General features: G+C 39.2%; 1 protein-coding gene across 4 annotated transcripts in view; it reads left to right on the top strand.

Annotated features, from left to right (window-relative positions):
- Window positions 1–851: 851 nt before the first annotated feature.
- rgl2 (ral guanine nucleotide dissociation stimulator-like 2) overlaps window positions 852–20,126 on the top strand; it is a 33,599-nt gene continuing 14,324 nt past the window's right edge. The window contains exons 1-7 of one of the 4 annotated variants that reach the window (XM_026183789.1): window positions 852–1,063; window positions 3,785–3,951; window positions 16,440–16,487; window positions 16,963–17,046; window positions 17,169–17,335; window positions 18,777–18,833; window positions 19,740–19,936. In XM_026183789.1, coding sequence (XP_026039574.1) covers window positions 3,793–3,951; window positions 16,440–16,487; window positions 16,963–17,046; window positions 17,169–17,335; window positions 18,777–18,833; window positions 19,740–19,936 — 712 coding nt within the window. In that variant the 5' untranslated portion in view covers window positions 852–1,063; window positions 3,785–3,792. Of the gene's footprint in view, window positions 1,064–3,652; window positions 3,677–3,781; window positions 3,952–12,353; window positions 13,921–16,439; window positions 16,488–16,962; window positions 17,047–17,168; window positions 17,336–18,776; window positions 18,834–19,739; window positions 19,937–20,126 lie in introns of those variants that run through there. The other 3 variants (XM_026183787.1, XM_026183788.1, XM_026183790.1) reach the window with 3 other exon arrangements.

The raw sequence follows: 20,126 nt of genomic DNA, 5'->3' as shown, positions 1-20,126 counted from the left end.
CAAAAATGAAGAATGTATTGTTGAAAAAGTGCCACAAGTAGCCCAGATTATGCCCAAGAGTGTCTGCTGTCTAGGTTTGCATTGTGAATATGGATGTGCAAATATCCTTAAGGGTATATTAGTCTTAAAGGGGCCATCTGAATTTTTCTACACATTAAGCTACACCTACCAATCATCAGAATCAGAATCAGAATCAGAATACTTTATTGATCCCTGGGGGAAATTATTTTCATGTGGGTCAACCTGTGAAAAGTCTTGCGTACTGCAGAGAGAACCTGCATTAAAATCTGAGGGTTCAAGTTTAAGCTGCTTCAGTAGCCTAACGTGGGATTTATGAAGTCTGGTGATACAGAAGATAGGTCAGAGGTCAGGTTTACTTTTAGGTGTATGTGTTTAACAGGGACTGCTTTATAATTGTTATTGTAATATATAGGTTTATCAAAGTATCAAAGCCAATTTAATGGGGCCTGTTTTTCTGCAGTCAGCGTTCGTTTAGATGAAGTGAAGATTTTATGGATGTAAAGACTTTCAAAAATGAGGGGAAATGTGTTTGCGTGTGGTTGTGCGTACACGTGCTCGTGCGCGGTCACGCTGTCTGCCTGCTGGTCCTTGAAGTAACATTTCCCCGGAGGTGACGCGTACGGCTGTTGCGGTGTGTCGCTATCCACACTGTGGGAGCTGCCCGGAGAGACGGGTATGTTGCCAAAGCAGTGAATGCACAACGTACAGGAACTGCGACGTTAGAGCAAGAGAGAGGCGGAGAGAGAGGGAGGGGAGGGAGGGACGGAGTTTGCAGACAGACCAAAGTGCGCTATCAGCTGCTGAAAGCTGGACAGACGAACAGTGTGGAGAGACCGATAGAGGGGCGAGAGAGGGTGGGGGGGCGAGGCGGAGGATGGAGACTCCCTCGTCGTTGTCGGCGGTGACGGTGGTACAGATGGGTGCGACTCTCCTCAGCTGAGCTGGCCACCGATCCAGTTGCCCCGGCGGTCATCCAATGCAGTCTGGATCGAGCTGACCGCGGTTGCATAGCGCACATCCTGCGAATGAGACTTCGCTATCAGTAAGTTGAATTGTAGCTTCCTTCATTTATCTTCCTCTATTTGCTTAATTTTTATAGCCTAGCTCTTAATTTTTACGGCCTTCGTGTCCCTGAGTGATTCGCAGCAGGAAGCAAATGTCATCATCTGTCACTCTGCTGTGTTTAAATACACGCGTCAAACTTTTACAGCCCTCACAGTTTCAAGCTCCATTCTCGTCTTCCAGCCCACATCGAGACTGAAGCTGTCATTAGGACTGTACATTGCTGTAGCACCACCCCACGGCTACATTTATTAAACAGAAAATAGGCACTATGGGGTGTGACTTACTGTAGCCTAGTTACTGCGTTATATGTGTGTACACCTCAGTCATATGTGGCTGTTTGCTTTGGTCAGGCCAGTGAATAGCAGCCTTTCAGACTTCTGCATAACCGTTGGTCAGCGAGATCATATGCTGCACTGGTAATGCTTTGTTTCCCCTGCAGGCCTGCTCCCCTTTCCTCTCCTGGTACAAACTTGCTTTCTTGAGCAAGAATATAATGAACCATCACAAACCCGCAGTAAAGACAGAGCATTATGCAAGAGAAAGTTTAGGGTTACACAAATTGTGAAGAACCAATACAAAATGAGTGGAAACAAGGGAGTGCCATTAATGCATTTTTAGACCACACACTTTTTACGTGCTCTTTCTGATCAGATGGGTCATGTGCCTTGCTCAAAGGTCATCTGAACATGCTAGCAGGGCAGACTCTGCTGTTCTGTTGCTGGTCACATCACAGCCATTCTGTATCATTTGCTCCAGGTAAAAGTAAGAAGAAACTGTGAGGCACGCAACATTTATTAATATGCCAAACTGCACAACTGAGCACCTTAGCATGTTTTTTAATAAAAATTCTTCAGGTTAACATAACTGTTTATGTGTCTGTGGTTGACATTTCCATCACCCTCATATCACTCCTATACCCGCCAACTGTCTCGCTCCACACCTCTTTTCCTGTAACAGTGTTTACTTGATGTTTATCTTCAGGGCAATCTAAATACCAAAGAGGGGAAAGGGAAATGGAAGGAGGGGTTGCTATGCAAATCCAGACCTGCTGTAGGGCACAGTCAGTGTGTTAAGCAAATCAACTCCAGGATACCATTTAGAGTGTTGCTTTTGTTTAAAATGCAGTTTAAAGGCTGTCTTAAAGTTTTTAAAGCTATAACTGATAGTTTGTCCAATGTGGAGCTCGAACATGTGAAAGTATTCACAGGTGATGGAACAAGGCACATATGACGAGCGTTGCTATACGTCATAAAGTTACAGTTAGTTTATTTACTGGAAATGACTGATGATTACTTCTTCAAACCTTAAGTACAAAATCCAGCTGCCCAGTGGTCACACATTTAGGGACATCATTCTGTACACTGTTACAGCCTTTCCTCATTTTATGAAACAAACTAATTATTAAGAATCTAACTGGAAAATAGAAACATTTAGACTTCTCACATTTGTTATGTAACTGTCTAAGATAAGACATTAAAAAGCATCAAAATAAAGAAAATACAAGTTAGTTTTTGAGAAGAAAAATCGAATTCAAGATAATAAAAAAAAAGCTCTGAGAAAAAAGTACTGTGCAGTGCAGGAATAAAGAGTCAAGTTTTAAGCTTTGATCTAAAACCTAGAAAGTTGGAGTGAGTGTCTGTGTTTCTGACAGTTTGTTTCAGATTTGTAGTGCTTAAAAGGAAAACATTGCTTTTCTATAATGAGTTTGGACATGTTAAATGAGTCAGTTGTAGAAATTTAAGTTAGTTTCTGGCTGCTGGCCTGATGTGATCCACTTTTATTGCCTTAGCCACAGCTTTAGCACCACTGTCTGATACTAATGTAATTTTATACTTTTATGTTATAAGGAAATGAACATGTGAGTACTTAATTCATTCCAACAGTGTCACGATCCTGGGTCTTAGGACCCAGTGTTTTGAGTTTTAGTTCATTTTGATGTTTATAGTATGTTTAGCTCATTAGGCCTCCTATGTTGATTTGCTTATTAGTTCCCCCTTGTGTTTCAACCCATGTTAAGTCTCCCCTGCCCTTCATGTCTTTCTGTGCCCCCTCTGTTCTGTTTATGGTGTGTCTTTGCATGTTTGAGTTTCTTGTTTTCTGTCACCCTGCATTGTGCATTATGTTCTCATGGTTGGTCTTTTGTTACTCCCTCTAGTCTAGTCTCTTGTGTTCAAAGCTGAGTATTTCCCTCTGTGTATTTTGGTTCTTAGACCTCTGCCTTATGGTTTGTCTCTGTTTCTTAGTTGCTGTCTCCACTGTGTCTAGTTCGCGTCTCTGTGTGATACTTCCTGTTTTACTTTGAAGGTCCATGCCTCATGTGAGTGTTTCTAGTTTTGCGTCTCTGTCTCATCCAGTCCTGATTTCTCCCAGCTGTGCCCTCCTTCTGTGTCTCATTCCCTCGTTATCCCTCTGTGTATTTAAGCCCTGTGTTTCTCTTTGTCAGTGTCGTAGTCTCCATCATAGCTGTGTGATTTTTCCCTGTGGCTCCTTGTGCTTTAGTTTTCCCAGTTTAGTTTATTTTGTATTGTTTTTCGTGTCCCACTCCACGCCAGCAATAAAGCTGTGTTTTTTGAGTTTACCTTTTGTCTCTGTGAGTTTGCGTTTGGGTCCTCTCCTGCCTGCCACACAGCCGAAACATGACAAACAGCTTCTTAAGAAATATCTAAAACATTTCTTATGTGTCTCTTATCTGCAGCAGCTGGCACCATGCTACCCCGTAACATACGTACAGGTGGTTATAACCTGCCAGGGGTGGAATCAGACAATGTGCCCCTCATTGGCTTTCGACCTTTATCACCTGACAGAGGAACCATAAGTGGCCACTCAGGGAGGAGAGCCGCTGACGCTGAAGTGCAAAGTTCGCAGGTGAATGGTTTTTACTTTGCCTCAAAATGGATGGATGGGTGTTTTATATTTGTATATTGGTGTTCCCAACAATCACAGAAAAATATGTAAGTTTATTCAGTGTAATGTTACCTCTCCCGCCAACGACCTCATATTGTTACTATGGCTTTGTTACTATTGTTACTATGGCTTTGTATTGTAATCTGAAAATGTTACAACAACTTTCAACATGTTCACAATGTGTTCTGACCATCGATAAAGGCGCTAGCTACAACTAAATTTAGCTAATAGTAGTAACTGGCTAAATGAATAGCTTATTCATCTAATGGATATTACAGCAGTTAATGCTGTAAGCTAATGCTATTTCCTGCTATTTTATTAGAAAGACGTTGTATGTTTGTGGCTTTAAGAAATGTGTGAGATTAAGTCAAGTCAGATGTGGCCCACTTGCGCAATTGCAGCACAAGCAATGGGAGCAGCCCATTCCTTCATTTGTGTTACTGACACTGCATTGCCCAATCTAATCTCTTAACAAGACTGGCCCCTCCCCTACCTTCGCTGTGCACTCACATTTCGTGTGGAAGAAGTGTCGAAGGTGCTACTGAAAAGCTGACAGAATAAAAAGAAACTAATAATAAATGCAGAAAAATCTGTCAAATTAACCAACATGTTAGCTGTTGCTGCTGTTGGACCGTGAACAGTAGTACCAGCAGCATCTAGTAACAGCTAGTAACCACACCTCAAAGTCACAGGAGGCTACTGCTTCTAGCACCAGCTGTGGAGAAGTGAGGAAGAGACGAGGAAGATACAATTATTGTGGTAAGAAACTAGATGGAGGACAGTAATTTGAAGCGAGAGATTTAAGGATTCAGGTAAAATGAATGGGTGCTTTTACCATGAGCCACTGCAAATAGCAAAAGTGTGGCTTTTAATATTGTAACCCAACAAACTACTGATTAAAACCTGCTTCAATATCTAAAATCAAACAAAATGAAATAAAATATAAACGTACATTGGCGTTTCCAACAATCACAGAAAAATATGTTTTTTTCAACATAATCTTACTTTTCTTGGCTACCTGTCTGTTTCGCCATTGACCTGATATCTTTACTATGGCTTCTTATGTTGTAATCTTATAATGTTTCAACAACTTTGAACAAGTTCACAATGTGTTCTGACCATTGAAAAAGGCGCCAGCTACAACTACATTTACTGAATATCATAAACTCGCTAAATGGATAGCTGATTCATAATAATATAGCATTTAGTGCCGTGCAAGCTAATGGTGTTTCATGTATATGCATTATACATAGATATAGATATATAGATATATAGATATATATATATATATATAGATAGATAGATATAGATATACAGTGATCAGTGTGGGTTTTTTGTCCCAGTCCAACCCTGATCTGAAATGACTGTGAAAACAACAGCTCCCATGATTTTTCATAGAAAATTGCTACTTTCGGACTTTTGGTTAAATAGAGGATAGTCACAAAATAGTACAGAATAAAGTGGGCCTTTCTAGCTCTCGCCCATAATTGTAACAGTTATGGGCTAAAATGTTGGGGTTTTTTTTTTACCTGTTTTCAATTAGTGCATGAACAAAACAACAGATGTTGTTTGATTCTTAGATTTTATAAAGGTTTATTACTGTATTAATTTACCTCTCTGTAAGTATTAGTATTGCCACAGAACCACAAGCCACTTGACAACATTCGCTGACCACTAGAAGGAAATCGATTTCAAACCACAACCAGGTCCTTCTTTTATATGCACGTAGGTTTCTTTTTTAAGTTATTATTCTTGTGTAATCTGCAGGACTAACTATTTAGAAATTTGTCATAAAGAGGAGAATTCTTTAATTCCATCCATTTTCTTAACCTTTTCCAAGTCAGCATTGAGGGAGACAGGCTCTGGAGCATATCCCAGCTGTCATGGGGTGAGGGGTGTGGTACAGCTGGACAGGCCACCAGTCTACCACGGGGACAGAGACAGATAATCATTCACACACAGTGCAACTCATTTATGGATAAATTATCTTGTATTGCCAGAATACTAGTATTTTTTGGCAAAATTTGGTTTCAAAGAAAACAAGTAGCAGTGTTTAGCATATAAACTGTTGTGTGTTTGTGGAAAGAGGCTTTTTTCCCTGACACTATCACCTGCCCTCTGGGTGAACTGCAGCCAATGTTGGCACAGTGGAACTGTTCTCAGCAGATTGGTTTGGTCCAAAGTGGGAAAACTGCATAGTGTGTATTGGAAAACATCAATTACATTGTACATCTTTGCTGTGGAAAAGAGTCAGATGAACTTGTGACATATCCCAGAGCTTTGTTCTGTGGGACTGTGTTGATGGTATTTGAGTATTGACAGTCATATGCTTTAGTAGGTTTTCTGATGTTGACACAATAAATAGATCTCACAGAGCTGAGAGGGGATTAGGAGACTGTGACATTTGCCATGGCCTCACTGGCCATCACAGCTAGGAGCATTTAGAGCATTGTCCCAAGAAACCGCGTGAGCTGCCTTGGACTGTATAAACAGCAGATGCGGTAGGCTGCTTTTCAGCCCTAAGGGAATAAAGCCACTGTGACTCAGACAGAAAAGCCAAGATACAGATGTATGAACGCGTGTGTATTGCACCATGGCAACACAAACACTGCTATTTACCATAAAGTGAATAAATTCAAACTAGTAGAATACATGAAAACACTTTTGTTATAGAGCTAATGGTTAATCATGATAACAGCTAGCAAACGGATTTAAGAAAATATTGTGTTTGTAGTGGCAACCCTTATACAACTCATTTAATTCATTTTGCATTGAAATTTAATCTTGAACACTTCACTTCAGCTATAGGCACGTCTAAGTTTTATGTATAAAAACTGCATAAAAATAAGCCAGTATCAACAGATGTGTAAGACATTTACAACAGGTAGAACAGAGCAAAATAATCAATAACATTAAAACATCACGACAGATCTCTTTATCTAGTTTTTAAAAAAAAACAGCCTAATGGCATTAGTGGAATTGCTAGCAACGTGTTAGTAACGATCTGTATGTCGGTCCAATGCTTTTGTCCTGACTGCAGTGTCTCAGCAGGAAGTAAATGCTTAAAATGTATTTTAGACACTAACAGACTGAGGAAGAATAAATCGTACTAATCGTACTAATTGAACTGTTACAATTTACTCTTCTTTCTCCTTGCTGTGATTTTTTTTAATGACAGCCATGCTATGCTGCATATGTATTTACATCCTGCACAGGATGTGCTGTAATACTATTGCTCCTCCCCCGATGCTTCTTTTTCTGCCATCTTATAAGTAGGAAGGGCATGTGGTGTAAAACTCTGCCAAATCAAACATGCGGTGATATCTCCTGCGGTGACCCCTTGTCCCAAGTGAGCGGCCAAAAGTAGCCTCGATTAGAATAAAATGTTGTTTTAAAGGTCAATAACACTTTGGTTTATGACCAAATTACTGCAAAACTAATGATGGTCCTTAGTTGTACTTGTGTCCCTGCCTTACTAACATACTACCCATGTTAGTAAGGCAGGGAACATAAAGCTTTGTATATTTAAAGAAGCACTTAAAGACATTGTTTCTGCACTGTTTATATGAAGTTTTTTGTTTTGCTACATAAACTCCTCAATTTGACTTTGTAAAAGGGAGTAAAACTGACTTTAGGTTAGGAAGTTAAATGTTCAGGGCACAGGTAAATTTCCCACGAACTTTGCGTTTGTTAATGTTTAATCATCTGATAGTGAGGTTTTCTGAGCATTAGCAGACTTACACACACATGGTCAAATGCTAATTTAAGCTGAAGGCAAGACTACTGTTTGAATTCTTCTTACACGTACAGAACTTTAGCCTTTCTTAAGACCAACGTTGGAAACAAAACGGTTGTACTGGTTCCTAATAATATACTGACCAAGCTTCATGCCCCAGCTTCACGCCCCAGCTTCACAGGGCTCTTTGGTTTACTTCTCACCAAGTCTCAAGAAATGCTGCAGCTAAAAAAAGAAGTTACACTGACTTGCTTTCCAAATGACCAGACTTCCTCTCTGTTCGTGTCACATGTTGTCTGCTGAAGCTCGCATTAAATAATGCATGCTGTGGCCTGATCAGTGGATGCAGTGTACACCTGCTCTCCCCGTAAACAGTATCTAGTATCACAGGCTGTCTCCAAGGACAGGCTGTCAAGTGGAATCCAATACGACCTCTTGTTCATTCTTTAATGAGGGAAACTTGGATGTGTGATTCAAGATGCATAAAGTAACCTGTGGCATTTCGAGCAAACATATTGTAGCAAACTATCTGCAATGTAAAAATGTAGAAGAGTAACAGGAGTGCTTTGTTTTATGTTTTGACAACTTTTCCAGCACAGCTGATTGCTCAATCCTGAGCATTCAGTCTGTACATCTGAAAAACAAACAGCACAAAATAACATATTATTATGCATATTATCCACTGAGCGAAAGCCTACTGCTATGTTGCTACTCCTCTGCTCTGTTTTAACGTGTAGCCCTACAAATCGCTAAGTTTCTTATTACATGCAGCAATTGTAAAACTCAAATTTGTGGATGTGCAACTGTTACAATTTCAAAATGTTACATTTACTTTATACAAGATAATTGTTATGTTGGTGTTGCAGAAAAGAATCTGGGTAATAATGTGGTAACAGTGGGAATAATAAGGTAGGAACAAGAAGGTAATAATATAGAAATGACAAATTATTACTACTTAGTTACAAAAGTAATATCCAAGTAATTATATTGTATGATCATTGGTTATAGCTGAGAAATACTTCAGTAACTTAAATAATTAGTAACCGTACAGTAATATAGTGGTAATAATAGGAACCTGTTAGTAATAAATAGTGTACTATGGTAATATATGCACATTGTGGTAGTAACTAAATAACAATTAAGTAATATTGGTTTATCTTTAATATAGCACAAGACAATTACTTGCATATTAGTTTGGTAATTAAGCAGTAATAACTTGATATTTCTGATAGTAGAGCAGGTCACCTACCAACTGGAAAGTCAGTAGATCGATCCCCAGCTCTTCCTGTCCAGCTAAGATACGGAACCCTGAGTTGCCCACAATGAATGTTAGATGTTAGATGATCCATTCCCACACAAGTATGAACTTGTGTGGGAATGGATGAATTGGACTTGTTGTAAAAATCACTTTGATTGCTCAAAAATTTAGTGGTAGTAACACGCCATTTAACATTTGTTTCCACATTATTACCAAGATGTAGTAGAAAGAACATTTGTGTTTTCTGATTATTTTATAGATAACAAAGATAACATAACGCCACCTGTTGGTCAGGTTGTGAATTTGCTGAATGATCAAGTGCAGCATTGGTGTTATGCAACATTTTTGCGTCTTCTCTCCGCTGCTCTGCTCTGTGTGAGGGACCCTGAAGCAATCACACAGAGTGGTCAAGTGAACACAAGTGAACAGAGATGATAATTACTGGCTAAAACTAGTTTTGCACAGTTTTCTTTTACTGAAAAGTAAAAAAAATAAAGAGAGGGAGGCACATTTGTTTTGGTCTAATATATCTGTACTCTAGTAGTCCTGTTATCAGGTTATCTGTATCAGGTTACAGATCACACGTGTTGATAATGCTCTTTGCATTCTTGAGCCTTTTGGTTTTTACTGTTCAAGCAGATCAGTTCAAGATATTGGTGTTAAACAGTTGTATATTTCAAATGTATCCTTTCATTTTTAACATTTCATCAACCTGATATTTGCAAGATTTTGTTTACAAGTGTACTGTTGAGTAATTTTAAAACATGATGTAGAAATACAAGAGACGCAAGCTTATTTACTACTTTAAGAAGTGGAACAAGGCAATAACTCCCTTTATTTGTCCCTATTTTTGTTTTCGTGTGAATGACTTCCCATAACAAAACTGTACCTCATAGATTCATTTCAAACAACAACAGGTAACCTGTCAGTGAAGTTACGAGCCTGTTTGGTCTGGACTTTAATACTTTATTTAATCACTTTCCTGTTTTAATATAACCTCAAGTTTGCACATAAATAATTTTCCTATTTTGGTGTGAGAGAACCTGATTGGCCAGCACAAGACCTGACCTCTACCTTACCCAGCACGTTTTGGATGAACTAGACTGCTGATGAACATGAGCTGGGTCTTATCAACCAACATTAGAGGCCAACATCTTTCTTGCTCTTGTGAATAAATAAAAACACATCTCTGCAGCTGGCTTCCAAAATATGGTGGAAAACCTTCCCAGAAGAGTACAAGCTGTTATGGTTGCACTTTAACACATTATTTAATGATGAGACGCGCCCCAAGCACATATGGATGACCACATATAAGCATGAGCACGAGCATTTTCTAATCACAAAGTTATAATCATGTAATAAATTTTTTTTTCTCTTTACGATGAATAGGACTTCGGCTACAGAGTTTTACTTGAAACACAGTAGATAACGGGCACCAGGGGATAGATAGATGAAAGCGTGAGAAGAGGGACAAACAGAAAGATAGGAAGGAAGGGGTAGGGGTTTTGAACTACACAGAAAAAAAACAATGGTTATCTTTAAATAAAGCTTCAGAAGATATATTTACGACCCCCTGTTTGCAGGAATGCCTTGTCTGGATTGAAAATGGTGGGCGTCAACAGTGTATTTGTTTAACGTCAAAGGTATTCGGCAGAACTAATTGGATATATGTAAGGGAAATGGTTGAAACTGCTGTTTTTTGAGGAAGGAGGTAGGGTTAAAATGAGAGACGATTTCCTCCCTGTTGCTTTTCTGGTTCTGTCCAATAGCTGACATAGTTGTTCAGCTTGTGGAGGTGACGCAGCCTAAACTTTTGATGGAGAAGGGAAGAAAAATAGCTTCACAACACGGCAGCACGTCCTGCTTCCTGTGTTTGTCTCCACTTATTATGTGCTTCCTGTAGGCAAGGAGGTGGAGGGACTTTAAGAAAAGCACAGCTCAGTGCCCAAAGAGAAGATCCCATCTTACAAAGAACATAAACAAAGGGTGACATTTGGTAACAACAATGGATCACATGGGTAAAATCAACCCTGTGTGTGTTTCTAAAGCTTATGAAATCACTAGAGATCCATGGATAACAGCTGCACAGTACTCTTTTTATGTTAGGAATCAACACATGCCCCCAACCGCAGTGGCCTATAATCATGATCCTTATACAGCAGCCTTTGAGGCAGCTAAACTCAAAATTACACACATCTACTGAGAGGTTTCTCCACAGAAAAGACTATTTTATCTGACCCAGATTCAGAGTGGTTTTAGAAGACTGGTGCTCCACTGAATATACTTTTACCTCCTAGCAGAATCTCAACACAACATCTATGTCTGGAACAAGGAAACAGAGCAAAAGCTAGTTTCCTTTGCATCAGAAAGGCCCACAATATCACTATACTTCACAAGGGATCAGTGACAATTTTAAACCACATTCCCTCTTTTATAAGTCAGTTGTAAGATAGATAAGATAAGATAAGATAACTCTTTATTGTCATTGCACAGTCATACATAGTACAGTAGTACAATGAAATTGGAAAAACTGTCCTACGTCGGCACTACATATAACACAACACGACACGATATGACACATCACAACGTAACAAACAACACAACACAGTATATTAACTTAGTATAAAAAAGAAGAAGAAGTGTATGTGTATTGCACACTGTTATTATTGCACATTAATTATTATTGCACCTTGTTATAAATATAAATATTATTGTTATCGTTTTAAACATTGTTACCTCCCCCTAAAAAGTCCAGGGAGGTATCCAGTCAGGTCAGCTATTTACATTGATCAGGGCTATTGCCCTGTTGTAAAAGCTGTCCTTGAGTCTATTTGTTCGGGACCTCAGCAGCCTGAACCTCCTGCCAGACGGCAGCAGCTTAAACACCCGGTGTCCTGGGTGTGTGCAGTCCCGTAGGATGCTGCGTGCTCTCTTGAGACAGCGAGTGCTGTACAGGTCCTTCAGGGAGGGAAGAGGATGCCCAATGATTTTTTGGGCCATGTTGATGACCCTCTGGAGTGCCTTTCTGTGTGCTGTGGTGCAGCTGGAGAACCACACACCGATGCACTTTGTAACTCTGCCTTTGGGGGGTAATTATACTATCTTTGTGTATGAACAAGTTAAACTAGTTTTAACTGCTGTTTTTTTCTCAAAGAGGTTTCTTATCACTGAGCTGCTGTTCGTTATATAGCACGTGGATATACAGTAACATATCTAGTTTTCATGTGATCACACATTATCACACCCTGTCTCATTATCAGTGTTAGCAGAATTAAATACAGAGAAAAATATTTTCATGCAGTTTTTTACGAGTTGATGTAAAGACAGTAGCTGGTTGGTAGGAATGAGGTCCGACTGGCACCTATCCCAGCTGTCGTGGGGTGAGAGGTAGTGCACTGTAGACCCTGGACAGGTCAGCAGTCTGTGTCCAGGTGAACCCTTGATGACCTTTCATGCTCACACACTGACACCTACGGCCAGAATCACCAGTTAACCTAATGTGCATAGTGTAGTGGTGTACGCGGTTAACAAGACAAAGCTCCTTGGGTCGTTTCTGGGAAGTGACACACAAATCCCTTTGGGGTTGCACTGGGAAGAGCATCTGGCATGAAAAGCTGCAAAATCAAACATGCAGAGTTACCAGCTGTGGTGACCTCTAATTTACTCTAGTTAAAGTAGCTCTAATTAACCCAACATGTCTTTGGACTCTGGGAGGAAACCAGAGTACCTAGAGAGAACCCACGAAGGCAGGAAAACATGCAAGCGCCACACAGAAAGACCCCACCCACAAATAAAGGGAGCCACTAATGCAGTTTGCAGGTCACTGCCCTAAGTGCTTCACACGGACGTATATGTCTATATATATATATGTCTATCTGCCGTTTTTTCCAGGAGTAGGTGGAGGCGCAAATAGAAACGTCATGCCAAATAATTTCTAAGGATTATTTTGCTCTCTGTCTGCTGGATATATAAGAAAGCAGCTATTGGTAATATTACTCGTAAGAAGTTTATAAGGAGAAATGCTAAATGTTTACAGCCTGTCTTTATGACAGCAAGTGCACAAGAAATAATACAATCATTGGTGTTTGCTATGCTAACAAACTATCTCACACACACAGCGCTGCTGAAGTCTCCAGTAGCACGACTTCACTCTGCAATGCCATTAGCCCCTAAATAAACACAGCTTGCTTCCTGGTTTAGTCGCTGTCTGAACGTTTATTACCTCTTGTTACAGGACTGCAGGCCTCTTGCTGCTCAAACTGCAGGCTGCCTACCACAGATGGCAACCTTCACAGTTATTTCTGTTTTTCTCAGTGTTGTTTTAAACAGACTACGCAGTCAGACTGGTTTATCTGCATAGGAAGGTCATCTACAAAGGGAAAGAGAGCAGGAGAACGGAGAGGAGATTGAAAGAGTGGGGCATTGTTCTGGAAATGGCTTCAGGGCTTTGTCAATGTGTGTGTGTATGTGTGTGTGTGTGTGTGTGTGTGTGTGCACTGATGAGGCATTTATTTGTGTGAACAGTGTGGCTGTGTTGGGGCTTTTCACATAGCCTGCTATATGTGTGTGAATGGGTGGAAAGTGACCCAGTGTAAATGAGTGTCGTCCTATGAACACCATCATATTCTTGTCTGTGTTTGGAGTGTGTGTGTGTGTTTAAGTGTAATGGGTGTGTCTAGGTGATGTAGACCGATGGGGGTTGGGCTTAGGTCCTGCTTCAGGTGTGTCTTTGTGATAGAGAGCAAAAAAGGTTGAGAAGCAAACGTAAAGAGGTAAACATACAGATATGGGTCAACTGTGACAGGGGAGTTGATCAGAAACGAGTGAATAACAGATGAGAAGCAATGGAGAAAATAAGAACACTATTTCTGCGTTTATCCTGAAGATTTCCAGGAAGCTTAGGGATTCCTACCTGTCTGAACTTGCCCACGGAAAGGTAAGTTGTGGGACCATTTTGTCTCTTTTTTCAGTCTGTGTGCGTGTGTGTGTTTAGCCTGACTTCATGGGAAAAGACATAATCGCAGGCAGATTTGCATGGAAGTAAGCGGAGTTAGAATGGGTAGAATAACAGGTTTGATGAGTGCACGTTATATAATGAAGTGCTATAGGATCATTTTTGAATTGAAGGAGTACCTGTTTGAAACACTGACCTTTGGTCACTTTAAAGCAAGGTAATTTGATAAAAGCGAACAGAGGCGAGCATTGGTTTATTACAAATAATTACACTGCTGGTTTAATGAAGGGAATACAAGCCATCTATACCATCCTGGGAATGATTCTTGGCTTATACTGTGACTTTGAAAGTTTGCATATGAAAGAGATGACATGCAAAAATGAATGAAAATGTAAGTCAGGTTTCTGTTTGTGTGGTTAACAAACAGGAGCTTTCGAGGCCGGCGTGTTTTGCTGTTTTTGTTAGCAGAGTGTGTCTCCAAGGTGTTTCCTTTGCCTTTGCCTGTTGACTCATGATGAATATACGCTTTCTAATAGGTTTGGAGATTTCAGCAGACACCCAGTAAGACTTACTCAGTGCTTTACTCATGCATTTTTTATTGTGGAAAAAGTTACAGTTGTGAAAGCGTCAGGGTAAAGTGATATTTATCGGTGTATTAGTTAAATGCTTTGATCCAAATGTGAACTACAGAACAGGCCAACCCTTTACAAATTATGCGGCATGAGGTTAAAACCAACTGACATTTTAAAATACACAGACAGCTCCTTTGCTGTGAAAAGGTCCACTATCAAAAAGCAATAAAAATAAAATAAAAACAACTTTGTTTACATCACCTATTTATGCTTATATCAAACCACATGCTAAGTCATCTATCTTTAACTCAAACTGTAAAGATATAAATCAGATTTATGCACTAAAAAGGAGTGCAAAGGGAATGCAATCTTTTTTTTTTCAAGCAAAATGACCAATTCTGTGTAAAATATTGATTATGACTTCATAATTCAAAGTATTATTTAAGTATAGTACTTCAAGCATAATGGTAAGTATGATCATCTACAGCCCCTGCTACTGATAATTTCTGAACTACTGTTTTATTAGGTTGTTAGTGGTAAAGTCTAAATGTGTAGCATAAAAAACATAAAAAGCACTCACTGAAAAACCGATGATCAGTGTGACCTGCCTATGTTTTGTGAAATTATTTGAATTTTATTGTCAGTGGCCCAGGTATTTAATACATCTTTAATCAAGTTAGTCTAGAGAATAATGACTTTGTTAGTGAAATAATGAATGAGACTAAGCAAAGAAAAAATCTGCTGCATGGTAAAACAGACCTTTTTTTTTTTTATCTTATCAGTTTGCAGTATTTACCTCTCATTCACTCATTCACAAACACATTCAAAGAGTTTGTGTGCAATGTGTTCAGCGTCTGACTAAAGGACACTATTGGCATGTGGACAGGATCAGTCAGAGATTCAGCTGGATGTGAGTTAGAATTGCTACATCTGCACTCATTTTTAGACTTTAATCTTTGCTTTTTGTGTACTGTTGGATGACTTATCATCTCAAAGTTTTACTTACATAAAACCATTTGTAAAGCTTATGAGATAAATGTTGTATAGAAAAGCTAAAACACCTCATTGAAACCCTCATTCAAACTTGAGCAGTGTTTTCCAAAATCAGATGTGTTTCTTTTATTGCAAAATGTTTAATCTCCAGTGCAAGTATTTGCATTAACTAATGTTGCAGTTGAGCAGCTGTGTTAGGTTAAATGAAATAGAAATACTCTTTTAATCTGCAGAATCACACATGCATTTAAAACAGCTCTTTGCAATCAAAGGTCATCTGCCTTTTATCTCTCCGGCTGTTTTGACAGTATTAAAATGTCTCTGAAGTGTCACTGCATGTCTCAGGCTTCTTCTCCTCTCTCTCTAAAAATGTGCTGTGAGTCATGCAGTGTCTGCAACATGACATGGCTGCAGGATCCTACTATCCAAGAGCTGTTTGTGTCAATATGTAGTTAATAAGTATGCAGTAATGGTGCCAAGTGTTTTTTGTTTGCAAGTGCTGTCTTATTCTGTTATTTCTATTAGGAATGTTTCTGTCTTTCTGTGGCAGACACGCTGTTGGTTGGAAAAAACTCTTGGTTCAACATTTTAATGCTTTGCACAATTTGATATAGACACCTTTAGTGTATGGGGCACAACAGACTTTGGATTATTCAGATGAGCCTGTCATTATTGTGCATGTGTCCCAGTCCAGGGAAAGATGTTTAGAAGCAGCGCTGCGTGACTTTTCCCAACAGTTGCAAATTAGGTTAAAAACAATTCTGGGTTGAATTACCTTTGCAGCCTGGTGTATTTTGGGTTGTGCTTCATCATTTTAAGGAGAACAAAGTAGATTATACGTGTTTTACTCTCAGTTTGGTCTTTTTTTTTAATTCTCTAATAAAATAGCTAAGACATGTGATTTTGTTTTGACTCTTGTGTGTCTCTCTTTCTCAGGCGGAGCCCTCTCCGATGAAGACTACCTGGTACTGTCCTCTAGATTTGGTGAGGGTTTCACATTGCATGGGGATTCACAGCCTGTGAGCTAGTACCAGTATAAAGTAGGGTGACTGTGTCAGGGACTGTCCCTGAGGTTAAACTGGATTGTTTCATGTCCCATCTGAGTTGCAAATTAGCCAAAGTGGAATACAAAATAAATTCTTTGTTTGAATTTGCAGCTTGATGAATTTGGACTGTTTCTCGCACTGGTTCAAACAAGTGTGATTTCACACACTGTTGTTGTTGTTGTTGCATAAAGGAACACAATAACCATAAAGATAAGATAAACATAAAGATTTTATCTCCATTTTTTAAAAATTAAACTGTCTGATCATGTACGTCTGTTCATTTCAGTTAATGGTTTAACAACAATTTCTGCCACTCATTATTAAATATATTTTAAAAACTTCAAAGTATGCATTAGTCATAAGCAGCAATCTTCATATAAACAGTGTCTTTACTGTCTGTCTTTGCTCTACAGCCCACTGTGGTGGAGGAGGAGGAGGATGGGGTGATCTACACAGTTACTGTCAAGCAGCACCATGGTGGACCCAACAGTCCAATGGTAAGTTTAATGTGACTGACTGGGTAAACTATTTGAGATGAGAGGTTTGTGGGGGTTGCAGTAACATTGTTTCTTTCTTTTTTCCTCACTTTTGATCTCATTTCTTTCCCATTTTCTTCCAGTCCACAGTTTCCAAATCCCAGTGTGTGAAAGCAGGCACAGAAGAGAAGTTGGTGCTCCACCTCCTCCACTCATTTTGTATGGGCGACTCCTCCTTCATCACCATCTTTCTCTCCACCTATCGATCCTTCACCACCACGGGGAGAGTGCTGGACATCCTCAGTGACAGGTAGGAGACTTTTAGCTGTGATCATTAAAATGAAAAAGAATTTAAAAGGCAGTAAGATCAAAGAAACCAGAGCGACGGCATACTTGTTAAACTGTAGAAACAAATTAAATTAAACTTTTTTTACATTAGACCACATAGAGGCATAGTACGCTTTGACTCTTATCACACTGAAAAATTGAGGAGATATGTTAAAACATCATGTTCTGTTACATGTTTTTAATTGCATGTTGTATATTTTCATGGTATAGATGTTTTTGTATACTTATTGTTGATAACAACATATATGTATCTCTGCTGGAGGTTTCTTCTTTTAGCACACATATATGAATCATCCTCTCCAAAAAAAAAAAGTTTGACCTGTATCCTAGTTTTAGAGAGTTTTAAACCTTTACTAAACACAAACATATTGGAGTTTAACTTTGACCTGACGATTGTGTCAGATGAAAAGTCATGTGTTACCAAACTGATTACAGTCCCTCCAGAGATAAATATGGAGCTGTTATCCAGATCTGTTATCTGGTGGATATCCAGGTAACAGATATCTTCCTGTTTGTCTGATGCTTGTTTTCTGCTAACTAACTGTTGACAACTTTTTAAAGCCAAATAAAAAGCTCAGTCATCATAGCTTTTCAGATTCTCCACATTGACTTTTCCCTTGCATAGAGCAGAAGCCAACACAAATATGATTGGTTGACAGGATACATGGATACTAATAGAAACAGAAACCAATCCATCCTGTAGAGATTTTTACTGGAAAAGGAAAGTTTTGACACACATGACACTAAAAACAAAGCCAGGAAGCTAACAGTCATTCAGATTCATCCTGGAAGGTCTTGTCATGGAAATCCATTGATTAGTTGTTAGGATTTTTCAAGATCAACACAACCTGTGAGCCTCATTTCCTATTAGCCACTGCTAAATGGCTAAAGAATAAAGTTCAGTTCATTGCTTATGATTCAAAACTATACACCTAGTTTTCTCAAGATACACAGGTGTTATTGTGGCTTTGCAATTCGTCTTCAAGCCATTTTTAAACAGGGATTTCTAAAATACTTGTAAAGTTAAAGACATTTCACATAGCAGGAAGCACCTGTGTGCTGATTTAAAATAACTGCAGCTTAGTTCTTCTTCTTAGAAACATTACTCAGCAAAATAAGAAAACTGCTTGTGGAATTTCCTTCCACCAAATAAAGGAAGTTTATATATGATACACCTAAAATTTTCCAGAGATGCAACAGGAAAGAGAGTGAGAGAATCAGCAGGAATGTAAACACCAAAGCCTTTGCGAAAAAATATCTTTGGAAAAATAAGTCATATATAAAACCACCGGAAAACTGAAGTGCTATTTATGATACAGCAGATGCAGCTATCTGAAGCTGAATGATACTTTCAAGCTGGTTTTCTTTTTCTGCTTCATGATTTTTTCGTTTTTTGTTCACAGGCTGGAGAACCCACCCGGGGACAGCGAGAGAAGTCAGATAAGACAATCTTTTAACAAGTGAGTTTTTGAATAGCTAACCAAAATCTTTTCGAGTGCTTGAGTTACTTTAGTATCTGCATGCCATAACAACAACTGCTGCGAACGGTTTTGCTTCTTTCTTTCATTCTTTTTTTTAAGGGGAATATTATTTTTACCAGGCAGGGTGTTTTTAAAAACTGAAACAGAAACTTTCATGTTACACATCATTTCAACAGCTGCTGCTATTAAAATCAGCGTGAGCACAAAACAAAGAGTAGTTAAAAGCTTTTTCTGGGGTATAAATCTCTTTCTGCAGAGAGTAAGTAAAGGAAAACAAGCTGTAAAATCTGAGAATTGTTGCTAAATGTCCGTTTTACAAGGATACACTAATGAACTGAAATCCAAAAGTGTTTTGAATTTTCCAAAAAGCTTGTATAAGATATGCTCCAGTCAAGCTTGTTCATTGAAGACTGTCTCGTAAGTGCCTGCCTGGTGAATTCCAGCCAGTTTCATGATAACTGGGGCGTCTTTCTTTGCAGAGGTGCTCGGTGCCACTGGCAGACTTACTTTTGTACCACTTCTTGTAAGCAGACTTGTCCTTCAAACTAAAATCTTGACCCTTTGGGTCCACTAGGCTCATGTCTAATCTGCTATTCTTGTCTAAACGCCTGAAGAAGGTGATTTATTGGAAACTTCTTAGATGTGTTGAAAAATATCAATATATCCAATCGATTCCAATCTCATTCCGTCATCCAGCACAGGCAGACCGGTCACATATCACATGCAATCTTAGCAAACACTAGAATAAATCTGAGGATTAGTCTTTTCAGTTGCAAGGCAGAAAATGTGTTATTTCGTTTATGTTCTTGCACCAGCCTCTCGAGTCGTTCCCCTTTCTTTTCTTTAATTCCTCCCATCCTTATCTCCATGTCTCTATCCCTACAGAGCAGTGTGTACAGTGTTCAGCACGTGGCTGTCAGAGTATCCTGAAGACTTTAAGAGTTTGGGGGACCCCTCTCGCTTGCTACGCTTGGCTCCCCTCCTCCCTCATGACTCCTCATCTGCTGCTGATCTCCGCGCTCGCTTCCTCAGGATAGCCGAGGAGCTCAGCGAGAAAGCCCTGCTCCCAGATACCCATAAAGGTCTGTGTTTTAACTGGGATTTAAATGACAGTGTTATGGCCTTGTTCAGTGAGGTCATCAAGAAATATATATTTCTTCTCACTTGAAATCAAATGGAGACTGCAAGAATGGAAATATATACAATCTGGATTTGTTGTGACTATTTTCACCTAAAATTATTTTCTCTGACCATAACATCATTTTTCCCAGA

This window comes from Astatotilapia calliptera, chromosome 11, assembly GCF_900246225.1.
Source record: "Astatotilapia calliptera chromosome 11, fAstCal1.2, whole genome shotgun sequence".
Classification (NCBI taxonomy): Eukaryota; Metazoa; Chordata; class Actinopteri; order Cichliformes; family Cichlidae; genus Astatotilapia; species Astatotilapia calliptera.
This window is presented reverse-complemented; position numbering and strand designations above follow the sequence as displayed.